Source organism: Ochotona curzoniae, unplaced genomic scaffold, assembly GCF_017591425.1.
Source record: "Ochotona curzoniae isolate NIBS_2020 unplaced genomic scaffold, NIBS_Ocur_1.0 contig_1014, whole genome shotgun sequence".
NCBI classification, from domain to species: Eukaryota; Metazoa; Chordata; class Mammalia; order Lagomorpha; family Ochotonidae; genus Ochotona; species Ochotona curzoniae.
Genome location: NW_024464920.1, coordinates 30,738,392 through 30,753,573, shown reverse-complemented (window position 1 = coordinate 30,753,573; position 15,182 = coordinate 30,738,392). Strand labels below are relative to the sequence as shown.

General features: G+C 37.9%; 1 protein-coding gene across 11 annotated transcripts in view; it reads right to left on the bottom strand.

Annotated features, from left to right (window-relative positions):
* Positions 1 to 15,182, bottom strand: part of GRIP1 (glutamate receptor interacting protein 1) — a 570,734-nt gene that overhangs the window by 106,741 nt on the left and 448,811 nt on the right. For all 11 annotated transcript variants that reach the window (XM_040982180.1, XM_040982200.1, XM_040982132.1 and 8 more), the window contains exons 5-7: positions 9,044 to 9,127; positions 5,621 to 5,696; positions 3,180 to 3,325 (exon numbers count right to left, since the gene is read on the bottom strand). In XM_040982180.1, the coding sequence (XP_040838114.1) occupies positions 3,180 to 3,325; positions 5,621 to 5,696; positions 9,044 to 9,127 (306 nt within the window). The remainder of the gene's footprint in view (positions 1 to 3,179; positions 3,326 to 5,620; positions 5,697 to 9,043; positions 9,128 to 15,182) is intronic.

The following is a 15,182-nucleotide window of genomic DNA, read 5'->3' as shown; positions in this document are numbered from 1 at the left end:
GGTATATGAGGCAGGAAGTTAATTTTACTTTTTCCCATGTAGCTAATTAATTTTCCCAAGTATCATTTGCTGACTAGTTCAATCCATTCCCAGTGGAACGCAAGCAAGGTTACTTCAAAAGTTCATGTAGAATGGAATACAAGGTGAGTTTATTTTGTTGTAAACATTCTGTAAACCCATGTGTATGTGGGGACTGCAAATGTTCACAGAAAATGCATTCATGAAAAACTATGCATGCGTTTCAAATGTTTTTGCATCAAAATAAACTGATCTTATAATTCCACCTTTCATAAACCTTTTGAAGTCCACTAATTTCCATATCTTCAATGCTTTGTCTTTAGACATTCGATCATTTTCCATTGATTCTCTCTGTCTCTCTCTCTCTCTCTTTCTCTTTTTAAGATTTCCTTTTATTGGAAAGGCAGATATACCGAGAGGAGATACAGAAAGATCCCCTGCCCGCTGGTTCACTCCCCAAGCAGTCACAACTGCTGGAGCTGAGCTGATCTGAAGCCAGGAGTCAGGAACTTCTTCCAGGTCTCCCATGCAGGTGCAGTTTCCCAAGGCTTTGCTCCATTCTCAACTGCCTTCCCAGGCCATAGGCAGGGAGCTGGGTGAGAAGTGGAGCATCTGGGACATGAATTGGCACCCATATGTGATCCTGGCACATGTAAAGTAAGTACTTAGCCACTAGGCTACTATGGTGTAGGGCCCCTTTGATCTCTTTAATAGCATATATTATCACTGATGGGAAGTCTTAGTATGAATCTTGATATTGGGTAGAAAAAGATTCTCTGCCTTTTCAGAGTTTTCAAATGCTGATTTGTGGCTCTTGTTCCCTTGTAGCTTTTCTAACTCAGCATTTAAGACAGCTTACTCAGATGTACAGATCATTTATTAATATTTTAAATATAATAAATTGACGAGTATACTTGAAGGACATGTCAGATAATAAAACTTCCTACCCAATAATACAGATCCTCATGTTTTCTTTGTGAATTTATATATATATGCATATCTATAAATGTATATAAAATGAGTACATATAAGTTTTGTTAGATTTATTCCTTATGGGAATATTCTGTTTTCTCATCATTATAAATGTATCTTAAAAATGGACTGTCTGGATTCATAGTATACAAAAATACTTTTGATTTTTTGTATTGACCTTAAATACAGTAACCTTGAGGAACTCAAATAGTTTTCTGCCTGGCAGTTCACAGTAGGAGGTTGAATGGGGATGCCTGTGAGTTAAAATTATCAGCTGAGGACAAGGCAGGCTGAAATGTGCTGAAATGGTACCGGTTGCAACAAAGAATTCATTGTCTCTAAGGCTTTACCGACAGTGCTGCCCTCAGTCTGAGAGTTGGTTTCTTCTTAGCTTTTTTTTTTTTCTTCTTTTTTCAGATTGTATGTCCACTGGTGCACTCCCCAAAAGGCTGCAATAGCCAGAGTTGAGCTGACACGAAGCCAGGAGCCAGGAACTTCTTCTGGGTCTCCCATGTTGCTGCAGGGTCCCAAGGCTTTGGGCCATCCTCTATTGCTTCCCAGGCCACAGGCAGGGAGCTGGATGGGAAGTGGAGTGTCTGGGACATTTACTGGCAGCGCTATTTGATCCTGGCATGTGCAAGGCAAGGATTTAGGCACTGAGCCATGGCACTGGGCACCAGCTTTTGAGTTTTAACCTGTCATTTCTTCACTGAATATCCTAGTACAAAGCACCTGTCGACCTTCACACGTGCCTGCTTATAGCTTCTATGAGTGCATTTTCTGCATGCTTGCTGGGTAATGCTTTTGCTTACCATCACCTCTTCTTTCCACTACGGGCTTTCTGAGGACAGGCATCAGGTCTACTTTGTTTGTAACTCCTGAATCTGTGTGTCATTTAGCTCAATAACGTTTGTATAATAAATGTACTAACAATGTCGAACATCTGTTTCAATTCTTAGCAATCCAGTTGCTTCATCATTTAAATATATCTTACATATTCTCAATGACACCTTTTAAAATAGACATGGTTATACACCAGGTGTAAAATAAGACAGAAGGAGATCAAACCAACAGAAGGAAATTAGTATAGTTGAAAACAGAACTCAAATAATATAACTCAAATTCTACTTCAACAACTACATGACAAAAGAGAGACAAAGAAGTGTGTGCTTGAGAGAGGAGAGAGAAGAAAGGAGCAAGGGAGATGATATTCATATGTCAACTTCCAATGTGAAGAGCATATCACATCATTTACTCTGCTAAGCAGTAACTTCTCAAGTCTCATGCTTTGAGTGTTTCGGGAAAGATTCTATCTCTCTGAGATATTGCAGATCAGAAAACATGTTAACAGTACTTCCAAAAAACACTGTCATATATGCATCCTACAGAGTGAGCCATAAAGGTGCTTGCAATCACAGAATCGTTCTCTCTCTGAATGCTACATTCCATCAGCATAAAATTGGCCAGAGAAGTCACTTGACATATTCAAGTCTGATCACTGCATGGACTCCTTGTAAGAATTAAGTTTCAATTTCAAGTCCTAATTCATTCTCTCATAATTCTTCTGCCTTTGTTCACATTACATACAACATTTAAAAGCCACATGAAAATATCTTAACAGTTTTACCATAGATTGAGTATAGAGGTAAAGCTTTCTTTCAGAACTACTATGTAAAGAAAGCACGTGGTACTCAACTTCTATTTGATGCGATCAATGACACGACATGTCCCTGTTCTTTTCCTTGTCACTAAGTCTGATGATAAAATAAGTAGTCAATTCTGTTAATTCTGAGTAGCTGGCTTCATACTGTGAGGCAATGAAAAGATGAAAAGGAGCACGCTATGCTACCAGTCTCCTTGAGGTGAAAAAAAAAAACAAATACTCCTTAAGCTCATCATGCCATTTTTCCTGACTTTCAAGAGAAAAAAAAAAGCTTTCTGCCAAAAGGGAATGCCTATTGAAGAATGATTGTTAGGCACAGCACTGACAGAATGAAGCACAATTTTGGATCCCAGTCACAGAACTTATCTCTCTAAAAAGGACCACTCACCTCCTCCTGAACTCAGAGAGGAATGGTTTGGTATTGATGGGGTCATAGCAACACACACTTAATACAAAGTGGTTTGTCAGCAGTGGACAGTGACAGATCTTTATGTTTAGGGATCCTGCCCCCAAGACTCAGACTTACCCATCACGGAGACGTCGTATTCAACCAGCAGCGTTGCTTCTTGTCCACACTGTTTGAGAATACTCATGGCTTCTGCATGTGTGGTTCCCAGAAGCCGGATCCCATCCACACTGAGCAGCCTGTCACCGGGTTTGATTGTGCCCTCTCTAAAGCGAGTAAAAGGTAGAGCCTTTATTAATCTAGCACAGTGGAACTCTGCATTGCTAATCACTTACTCAAAGGCATTCATTCCCACCTATTCAGCTCTTCATCCCGCTTGCATCCCCTTTAAAACCAAGTGCAACAGAAAGCGTGGAGGGAGATATCTCAGAACAGAAAATTATTCTAAGATGAAAATCAGTCTCGAGAAAATAACTTTTAACTTTTGAAGTACAAAATTGGGAAAGGCACACTTTTCTTTTGCTATATTTTGACCTGAATGTCTAATACTGACTTACTAGAGTCCAGGAAGTAACATTCACCAAATTTCCCAAAGTCAAGTGAGCACAGACACCTGGTAATTTCATTTAATTTACTGCTGGTGAACGCAAGCAGAATACAGGGTGCTGGTGGGAAATTGCCCTAGTCTGTAAACTTCCCCCACTGATTTACACAGCCATCTGGCAATCATTAAATTGATCCTGTCTCCCATTGCCTGGAAGAGGCCTGCACCTGCTGTCCTTCCTGCTGTGAGCTCAGAGCCTTGAGGCACTGGGGAAGGTAACTCAGGACATCACTGAGTGAAAGAACAGCCTGGAGGTCCCTAAACTGCCCCTCCCTACCTCAGTATGGGCAGAGATGAGAAAGAGGAAAAACTACAAATGACATGTTAAATCTTTTACTTTAATAACTCTCCAAGTAATTTTATTCTAAAATTTTATCTTTAATTTGATTAAACTTCATTCACAAACTTGTAGACTGTTATAAACTCCACCTCTAAATGTGATTAATAGATTTATTAATATTATTATATGATAATCAATCATAAATACAAATATTCTTTCTTAAGAAAGACTAATTCTCAAGAGAAGCGTGAAAAGCCTGAAAAGGGAATAAAGGCAAAATTTCCTTGTAAGTTTTGGCTTTGTGTCATTCTCTACCATGTCTGTTTATCTAGCCATCCACCCAGGTAAGAATTCAGCACCTCTGCATTTTCCCATTTATATGAAACACAGTTTTCCTTAAAAGTGAATGATCAATAAGAAAGTTCAAGGGGAATAAACCTGGATTCCTAATCCAGTTCTTCTTAGTGATTGGCAAGTCACTTAACCACACTGGCTTGTTTTTCTATCCATAAATGTATATAAAACATTCATTTGGAGGGTTGGTACAAGGATAAAATAAGATCATATCTGCCAAGCATTTAATAACTAGAAATTTATTATTATTATATCTGCTAAAATATTTTAAAATCTATCTTGACTGGAAACACATGCAGAAATAATCAGTGCATTTCCTAAGACTCTCCGACAACAGCTGAGAGAAGTCGAACTCCCCATTATTACGGGGTTGACTTTTGCTGCAGGTGGTGAATATAAAGGTAAGTAGATCCAGAAACATCAAAACTGAGTTTGCCTGGAATCCAGCAATGGCTTTGACAGGAAAGCTGAAACTGCATGCCCTGCACATATTCAACAAGAAAGTGACAATTCTAGGTCAAAACTCAAAAGTCACTTCATTGAATGTAGTCATGTACAAAGATAGTACCAGAGGCAGGTGTTTGATACAGTGGCTAAGAAACATGTTAGTTCTCCCACGCATTGGCTTGGGCTTGTTTTGTGACCCTTCGCTGGGTGTCAGCTTCATGCTAACGCACACTCTGGGAACAGCAGAAGTTCGCTCCAATGGCTGAGTCACTGCTAATTACCTGGGAGACCTGCATTAGTGCTGGCCTTCAGCCTGGCTCCACCCCAGCTGTGGAGGCCATTCTGAACATGAATCAAAAGACGGGAAATATTGACCTGTCTTCTGTTTCTCTTTCAAATAAATAAAATAATAAAATCCCAAAAGAAAAAAATACGGATGCCATTATATAAGGATTCTGGTAGTAGGAAGAGCCACGTCACCACCAGCTGTGTTCCCAGGTTGAGGAAGAGTATCAACTTTCACATGCGGGCCTTGAGAAAGTCAGTTGCCTTCAGTTAAGTGTCTCCTGTAAGAAGCCCCCTGAAGGCACCAGAGAGCTGCAACCTGGGGCAGAGCCGGACAGTTCCCTTACACTGACAACGCAGCACACCGAACTCAGAAGCTAAGTGGTTTGCCAGAGACACAGGGTCTAAGTGTAGAACCTAAAGTGAAACTATATTTTTCTGATTCCACAACCCAAAATCTTTGCATTTTCACATTCTAACTTACTTACTTAGTAGCCATCTTCTACCACAAAACGCATACCTTGTCAATTTCTATACAAAAATCTATAGTTCTATTTTTTCTGGGTAGCTACACAGAAAGATGAAGCTTACCTGTCAGCAGGCCCTCCAGGACGAACACATGTTATCACAACTGGGCGAGACTTATTTCTATCGTCATGCGCTCCCCCTAGCAGAGAAATGGAACACAGCTTACAATTATTTTCACTGTCGCTGTGGAAAAAACTCACAAAACACCACCCGAGAAACTGAAGTACATTTGTGGATGTACAAAGAAAAGCATGGAAAATTACCCTTCGGCACATTATAGACTGAAGATCTTGCTGATTTTCTATCAAATATGTACCTGAAGTCATAATTCCTCCACTTCTTAATAAATGTTTCGCTGTCAGCAGGGTGATGTATGAAATGGCTAACAACTGCTATGGCAGGAGGATTAACTAATTACAACTCCTGACTCAATTAAAAACAGCAGCCAATTACAAACCAAATACTGCTGTGTATACCTAATGCCAATGAACCTGGGCTATTATGCAGGTGAATCAGCACGTCTAAAATCTGACATTAAAGGAAGCAGAAACTAAAGTAAAATTCAAAAATATACAGAATTTAAAATAAAGAAGGAAAGAGAAAAAAAATCAGGTTTTGCCTATCTGGGTGGCAAAATGGGACTAACAAATATGAACGCTGAAGTCAATTATTACTGCTTCAATGTTTGCCCAGCAGGACAGAGTGGCATTTCCCAGACTCAACACACATACAGTGGTCAACTCACACAGTCCAAACTAACAGAAAAACTAAAAGGTATTCACACTTCCTAAAGAAGGCAACAGCTTTCCATAGGCTCATTTCTATTGCAACAGACTGATTCTGATGGACTGGAGTTCCATTTTAGTATTTGGTTCTTTCATTTAGTCTTATCTTACACATTCCTATTTAATATTGGAAAACCACTTCTTTCCCTGAAGAAATTAAAAAAAAAATGACAGTTGGTTGTAGCAAATGCTTATAAACAATTACATAGATTTTCCCAAGTGAGCTCTGTTTGCAAGGTGATCACTTTAGGAAAGCTCCTCTGACGAGGTACTGATTTAGGCAAGAACACAAGGCAGCAAGATACTTTTACTTACAAACTTTGATTTAAAGGTCAAAATTTAAACATGTAAAGGTGACTTCATGTTAAAGTGTGAGGTAGTTGTAAATTTCTTGGTATGCGATATTCTGTCATTGCTTCACCAACAAGGTTAAGGGTATGATTCACGGAGGATCTGGAGGTGAGAGCCCCTGAGAGAATGGTGAGTCTCAATCCTGGATGCTCGTGACACTCACCTAAGATGCTTTTACAAACACCAATGGCAGGCTCAGCAGTGCAGAGCAAGTCTAAATGCCAGGCAGCATATATTAAGAGTAGAATTCCCTACAGTTTTACAGTTGTGAATGACAATGAAAAGGTACTCAATGGCAGATTTTTTTTTTCTATTACCCAAAAATAATTATCTTTAACTTGGTGGCAAGGAATTAACTAATATTGAAGTCTCCAGTGTCCAGGGCAGAAAGTCATTTTTTACTCTGTAGGTATAAGATTCTACGGTTTGAGGAGTCACGACTGTTTTAGATGTCAGGACTTGTAGCATTTGAAATGCTGCTCCAATCATAACCTAAACGTTCATGTTAATGGTCAAAGTTGTGCTCTAACAGATTAACAAATCCTCCAGTTATAACATGTATACCTGCTCTATCTGCAGTTATCTTCCCATTTCCCAGTTGCTCTGGAGTTCTCCATTGACCTAAGCTCAGCTCAACTCCCATCCTCACGAAAATGTCTCATCTGCTACACTAACATCATGCACAATACTTTCTCATTATGACTTATTTATGGTTTTTAAGGGCCTAGTGGTGACCACTGATTGAGCTGGGAATAATCCCGCACATGAACCTCAAACTGTTCTAAAATTGAAAGTCCTTTATTTGACCCTAATTCAGAAATTATACAAAATCCCATAAACGGTTGCATCTAACCAACATATAAAGGAAGTTATCAAAATCTATAAAATGTGGTACTCATCAACTAAAATTCTTTCACTAATGCTAAGGTTTTTTTTTTTTTTGCTTTTCCTTTTAATGTTAAGGTTTTCAAAATCAGTACAGTGCTAAAAAGTTTGATGTTCAGACACATTAAGGCAATCTCAAGTGGTCACTCATTCATTCAAGTTTCCTCCATGGCAGTTCTCATACAACTCTGCATGGATAGATACCTGAAATTCTTGTAAACTGTAGGAAGTACATTTTGTTAACATCGCATCATCATTTGTCTAAAGGAAGTTGTACAATTCAGTCGTTCAATTTTTAAATGACAACTTACTGTTGGCTTAGTTCTTCTACTTGCAATCTGGTTTGTTACTGATGAACCATAAAGTATGATGAATGCTTGTACCAGCTGATTTTATGTTACAGTTTTTTCAGTCATTAGGCTGGCATGCAATATAAGACATCCTGTAGTTGTTATGCCTATACTGTAAAAACAGATGTGTACATACCAGCTCTCAACCTGCGATTCCTGATCCAGTGACCTGTCACCACTTTCAGTTAAATATTTTACACACAAATTGGGGAGCAGTTAAGGTAAATGATCTGTTTTACCTCAAGGTAGCTATTGGTCAGAAAACTATTGTTTTGCCCATAAAAACATAGATAACTACTGGTCAAAATGTCTCAGTGTGTTTAAGAAAGTCACTGGAGACACAATTTCATAAGTGAATGCATCTTTTATTTTTTGATGCACAACTATAAAGACATGTCTACTTATGTAAATTGATATTTTAATAAGTTTTATGAAATTTTGACACTAATGAAATACCAAATGTCATTGGTAAAATGAAAAATCAAGAAACATGAAATGTTAACCAAAATCCTGATGGTTCAGTAGTGTCATATTGAACCTCACTGTCATATCAGTGATTAAGAATAATTAATGTGGGATAAAGGTTCAGGGCAAAAGCTGTTAATAATAAGAGTAAACCAAGAGAACAAACATACAGCTTAGAATGAACGGTTTTATAGACAAGTCAAAGTTCCCCAAATCTTTCTTTTAAATGTCATTCAAATATGAGTTAAACTGTTGCACAGAGGTTCCTGAGGGAGTAGATTATTTTAATTCTATCTTTTGGAAGTTACAATAACAAAGTATGTTTCAGGCAAAATTAATTTAAACAAAGTTGGGTAATCCTTGGTATTAAAGCAAAAGAAACTATACTCATAAACACTTTTGACTCAATGATACTGAAAAGTTCAAAAGGAAATGCAGAAGATGTGCTGAAAAGCAACAAATTAGTAGGCTGACTGCGAACTGACACGGTTTACAAACGTGGTGTATTGTTCTGTGTTCTACTAGAGTCTCATTTACCATTTTATTTACTAAAAGGCCAGTACAAATATTCAAGAGCGGCCAGGTGCAGTGGAAATGTGAGTTTTTCTGAGGATGTCTTCCCACTCACATCCAGTTTAAGCATCACCTACCTCGTATTACAAAGCCAAAGGTATTGCCTTCCTTATGCAATGTGACCTCCACAGTTCGGAAAATAACACTTGATCCTTGTACCGCTGAAAACAGGAAAGACAGAGCAAAAATATAAGTTTCAAGTCATAGTAAAACTATTCAATTTTATGTGCCATAAGATAGTAGAGATTCTTATTGCAAATAATTTCTGAAGCAGCAGGAAAATGACAATTTTTTTTAAGAAAACTGTTAGAAAATATCACTGCACTGACATACAAATGGCACAGAGTAGTTCATCAGCATGTAAATGAGACAAGGAGGTACAAGTGGAATAAAAATCCTAGCAATTCCTTCATTTCTGTGCAGGCAGTTTCTAGTTCAAACTCCATAAGTCTTTAACAAGTATAGTTTTCCTTTGCAAAGCCCCAAGTGAATAAGTATTTTTGTAAAACTTCTATAATAATTTGTGTATTTACCTTTGTTTTTGCAACTGGCACAGAAAATTATTTCCAAACTGTTATTAATAGATCAGGCTGTTAGAAAATGGCAACCCAAATGAAACCTGGAGACCGAAGACATTCTAAGTATTTTCAAAATATTAACACCAAATAAGAAAATGAAGCTCTACTTAAGTTATTTGATGCAAACAGGTATATGCTACTTACCTCTGTGTACCACTCTTATGTCACAAAATGAAATTGCATCACCAAATTACATTCTCTAATTTTAGAGCACAAATATAGGAAGGTGTAATTCATAGGAAGGTACAGTCACTAAAATATTCTGCCATACTCTTTTTGAGAAACTGCTGAATAATTCTGGTTGTGCAGTATACTACTGTCAAAAAGATATTTTCATAGACTAGTATTTTGTCATTAATACAGTGAGTTTTAAAAGCCTATGTGTTTGTTTAAAAGTAGAGCTACGGAGAAAAAAGATGGGAGGCGGCATAAGAGAGGGACGGAAGCAGAGCGAGATATCATCTGTCTCCTGTGGGCTGACTCCACACAGCTGTGATGATGAGTTCTAGGCTAAGCTGGAGCCAGGAGCCTGGTCCTCCACGCAGATAGGTCACCCAAGGGCTAGGGCCCCAAGCGCTTGGGCCATCTCCTGCTGCATTTCCAGGGGCACTGGTAGGGAGCTGGACTAGAAGTAGAACAGCTGGGACTTGAACTATATGTATGCCACTGAACCCAGAGTCACACTGCCAGCCCCAGAGGGAGATATTTATTCATAAAGATAGACCAAAAGAAACCCTTATCTATTGTGTTCATTATCGATAACATTTTATATTGCTACTAGATTGGAAGGGTTTCTTATATAAAACCATGAACAAGCAATACATATTTCTTGACTTAGGAGGATTAGCATAAGAATTTTCAACTTTGCATTGGTGTGAACATATACCCACACAACCATTCTGTTTTTTGTTTTTTGTGTAGTATTTAATATATTATTTGAGATATCAGTGGTATATTATAAAATAGGCTTTACTCAAATCATTTTGCTCAGACATAGGCTAACTTAACTGTCCTGAGCACAGATAAGGCAGGCAAAGCTAAAATGTAATGTCTTATTGACTAGGTATGTGAATGCATTTTCAGTTTATGGTAATTTAAATTTATGACGAGTTTAGTGAGCTGTAACTCTGTCATAAAGTAAGGAGCATGTTTATATTAATATAATTTAAAGGCATTTTAAAAACATGTTTCTTGCCATTTACACATATAGCAAATGATTTTAATTAAATATAAATTAGAATTATTTTAGATGATCAGAAATGTTGGACATTGAAAAGAATGTTATAGACAGAATTATAAAAAATTACATTTAAATTGACAAAATGGAATATTATCTGGCTGGGACACAAAGTACAGTAAAAACTTGAACCTGCAGGAAAACAAACACACAATATTCACAGCTGAACCAACCACTGATTTAATTAAATGTCAGATCATTGCTGTCAGGGGATTTTTTACTTCATTGTAATTAACTAGGAACAGTACATACAACAACTCCAAGAGTTGAGTTGCAGTTTTAATTAAATGGAAAAAAAACAGTGAAAGCCAAATATTTTCTTATATTCATGACTCAGAAACCCAGTGAAATAAATTGGTTGAGAACACATTCTTTTGTTCTGCTGCTAAGTGAAGGAAGAACATGATATGGGGAAAAAATAACTACTGAGCATTTACTCTGTGTCCAGAACTCTGCAGAGTGGTTTGCAAAAATTATTTTGCTTAATCATTAAATCAACTTTTAATTATATACAACCAAATTCTAATTTTGGACCACCTGTCATTGTTGGCTGGGTGTCTGTTGTGGGAATGAAAAACACAGTAATTTTAATTTTGCTTTAGCTAAATCTTACTGGCAGCAAAATCTTGCAATCAAATCTGAAGTCCATACAAATACTTAAGGGATTATCTACAGCTTTAGATGATCACACTATTGCTCTCCACAGCTTCAAAGATAAATGCGAAGGCTTGCTATAAATTACTATAATTAATGAAGTAGATTTGGTTTATATATATATATATATATTTTTTTTTTTTGCATGACTGGTTCTTTCTGACTAGGTTTCCACATTTAGTTCCAAAATCTGTGCTACCACATGAATTACTCTGTGTTCCACGCATACGTATGGGCATGCATACACTCCATTAAGGGGCTTAGGAGGAGAATCAAAGTGCTAGGCAGAAATCAATCTCATACAGCAACAACGCTTTTCTTCTGTATTTTAACAGTATAGCCATTGCTGGTTTCGACATAAAAGTACACGTGTCCTTCCACATACCAGTTATTTTGCTGTGGTAGAGTACATTTTCCTAATTTTGTGTACTCCTCCCCCATATCCTCACCTTATTCCTCAGCAGGAAAACAGGAGTTATATACTGTCCCATCTCATTATGTTATTCTTGCCCATGTGGCTTGCTGCTGCGCTTGACAGGTTAAGAGAAGCAAGCAGAGGCTGGAGATGGGCTCTTGCGGGGGAAGGGTGCTCTTTCCCCTTTGCCATTGACACGAGATGAGCTTTCTCAGAACAACTTGTCTTTTAGACTCCATTCCATGATAAACCTCATGCAGGAAGTCCTAGACTACTCCTTCCATGCTCCCTCACCATCCTGTATCCCACCTGTACCTTAGGATACAGGAGGAAGAAGGCAGGCTCAGTGACATGATATAATGCTCTGATTTGGGTTAAAAATGCACTCCTTTCAACAAACACTAATTTCACTTTTCTAACAGTTTCATAATGAGGACTGCTTTCACCAATTGGATCTCATGGCAGACACTTTTACTAAAGGAAGTTAATCTGTGGTCTTAAAGTTTGAATGAAGAAGTATTTAAAAATACTAAAATGAGCAAAATGCCAGAATCACACCATTTCCAAATATTTAAGATTTATAGAAGAGAATTTTGTTTGTTAACAGAAAATGGATGAAAACTATGTAACATTTCAAGATTCTTAAGGGGTTATGTGACAACCCAGGTTACATCTCTGCACCACCCTTAATACACCTAAGAAATAGTTCACAGACATTTTATTTCTTCTAAATGCAGTTTCAAAGAATATCGTAAAATAAAAAAGATTTAATGGCCACACAGAGCAATCATTTCATTTTCACAAAGCAACAATCTCAGGAAAGACAGATGGCTTGCTCAAGGATAAACTTCAATTGTTCTTCTATCAGGTCAGACATGCACACATCCTCCAGTTCTTTCTGAACTCAGGTTGGCTGAGCTGTAAGTACTGTGATCCTCAGAGAGCTCCCAGTCTTGGCTTTGGGCAGCTTATCTGTTAGCAGCCCACTCCTGTGGAACCTCAGCTGTGGGAGGGAGGCAGGGCGGGGCCTGGATCTGTGCTCCAACTGCATGCACCAAGTCACTGAAAATGCTATTAATCCCTTCAACCTCTGTGAACTCAAAAATCTTATTAATTTTTCTAAAGGCAATAGAGACACCATCCTTGCAGAATAGGCTCCTTCCTGATTTCCACCATAAAAATGATTTTGCATTTTAAAATATTCTGCTCTTTTCCTATTAGTTTGGCTATGTGAGGAAGTAAAGGCTGGTATAATCACAAGATCATGGTAGGCATTAATTCCTAAACATTTCTGGTATCCATCCCCTCATCTTCAATTCTAAACAAATACAAATGACTTAGAAAATCCCCCTCTGTTGGAAAATTCTAACAGCCTTTAGGTGCAGAGCTTCTAATTGATTCTATTTCGTCTCTCAACATGAAAATCTAAAAACTTAGATGTGAAGATGTTTCCAGTTTTAAAGCCATTACGGCTTCTTGTTGCCAAGTGATGTCATCCAGTTTCACTAACAGCATGCACAGCTCTCGTTGGTTCCTGTATACTTCACTGGTCTCGTCCCTCTCCAGGCCCTCTCTGATGAGCCTGTCTGAAATTCACCTGAGCATGGACCACCATCTTGCTTCTTGTCATACTCCCTGTCCGGGATCTTCCTCTTCCTAACTGATCTGCACTACCATGTTTATCTCCTTCTAGAAATCTGTAATACTGGACAGTTTTCTCTTGTTGGCCTCACAATGAAAGCTACCCTAAGAGTTCCTTCTTTGAGGAAGAAGCTGTGTTTTACTTATATTCCTATCTCCACTGAAATAAAAGTGTCTGAATATGTGTGGGTACTGGGTCCTTGAATTATGCTGCTGCTTGGAATGCTTGCATCCCATATCAGAATGCCTGAATTCCAGTACTAACTCCATTCTTAAGTCTCCTGCTCTTATGCATCCTGGGAAGCAGCAAGTGGATGGGTCAAGTGGTTAGGTCCTCACCACTGCTGTGTGAAACTGAGACTGAGTTTTTGCTTTTCAGCTTCAGCCTAGGCCGGTGCTGGCCAACATTTGGAGAGGGAATTGGGAAACTCAAACTTAAAGGAAACACAATACTTTCAATAAGGAATCCGCCATCCTCAGTTTGTTTTCCATGGTTTTAGGTACCTATAGTCAACTACATTCTGCAATTCTTCCCAGAAATCCCAAACACTGAATCACTCATATCCTTGAGAAATATGATGAAACAGTAATTTCTGAAAACATGAGAAATGCCAGAATAGAAAATTCATAAAATTTAAATAATGTTATTACATTATATCATTATAATAATCCTATTTAATTTAACCACTTAAGCTTCTTCCTCTACCTAATTTATAAATTAAGCTTTATCTTGAGTATGGATGTGCCAGAAAAGCAGTGTATACAGGGTTAAGCATGATTCACACTTCAGGCATGGCCTGTGGATACTGGAGAGACTAATGGCCAGCATTTTCAGTTACTTGCAAAGACATCAGAATGCTCTACGTAATAGTTACATGATTATTGCACTGAATCTTCACAAAAGTACTACAACTACTATAATCATTTCAAAGATGATAAACCTAAGGTCCAGAGAACTTAAATAACATGCCTGAGGTAACAAAGTTAGAAATGGGCAAAGCTGACATTTAACTATTGAGCATTAACATTTAACAATCCAGGCAGTTATCACTCTTTCACTGCCTACTCTGGCTGAAAATTAAAAACCCTGTAGCAAGGCTTTTGAACTTGGAATTCAATTGATTTTGTTGCAAAATGACTGCTAGATTTTCAATGTTACGTTTCATGTCAAGAATAAGGCTTATGACTAGCTATGTCCACATTCCCTGTAAGCTGTAACCCGTTCCCCACACTTCAAACAACATATCTCTCCATGACTCTCAAATTTATGTTTGCAGTCCAGCCCTTTCTTCCAAACTGCAAACTCCATCTACAGCTCTTTCCTTATCTCATCTTGTGCAGCAAAGGTAGTAATTTAAACAATGGAGTTCTCATCTCCACAATCAAGTCACTCACATTCTAATCTGTCCTTGTTAATATAACCTGTATCTACAATTTACTTCTGATGGTTTAATTTTATTATGTCATCTCTTGCTAGGATGTAAACTCTTGCTAGGATGCAATCCAAGTTCCCAGTAAATAGTGGCATTTGGGACACAGTAAATGCTCAGTACGTCACTGCTGAATAAATGAATTAGTATCAACTCTTCAGAACTAATCTGAGTTCTCACCAACATAGAAGAGGTTTCCCAGGGTAGTTCCAAGATAATAGCAAGTAACATGGGTGTTGGTGCTTGGACAACACTTAAAGG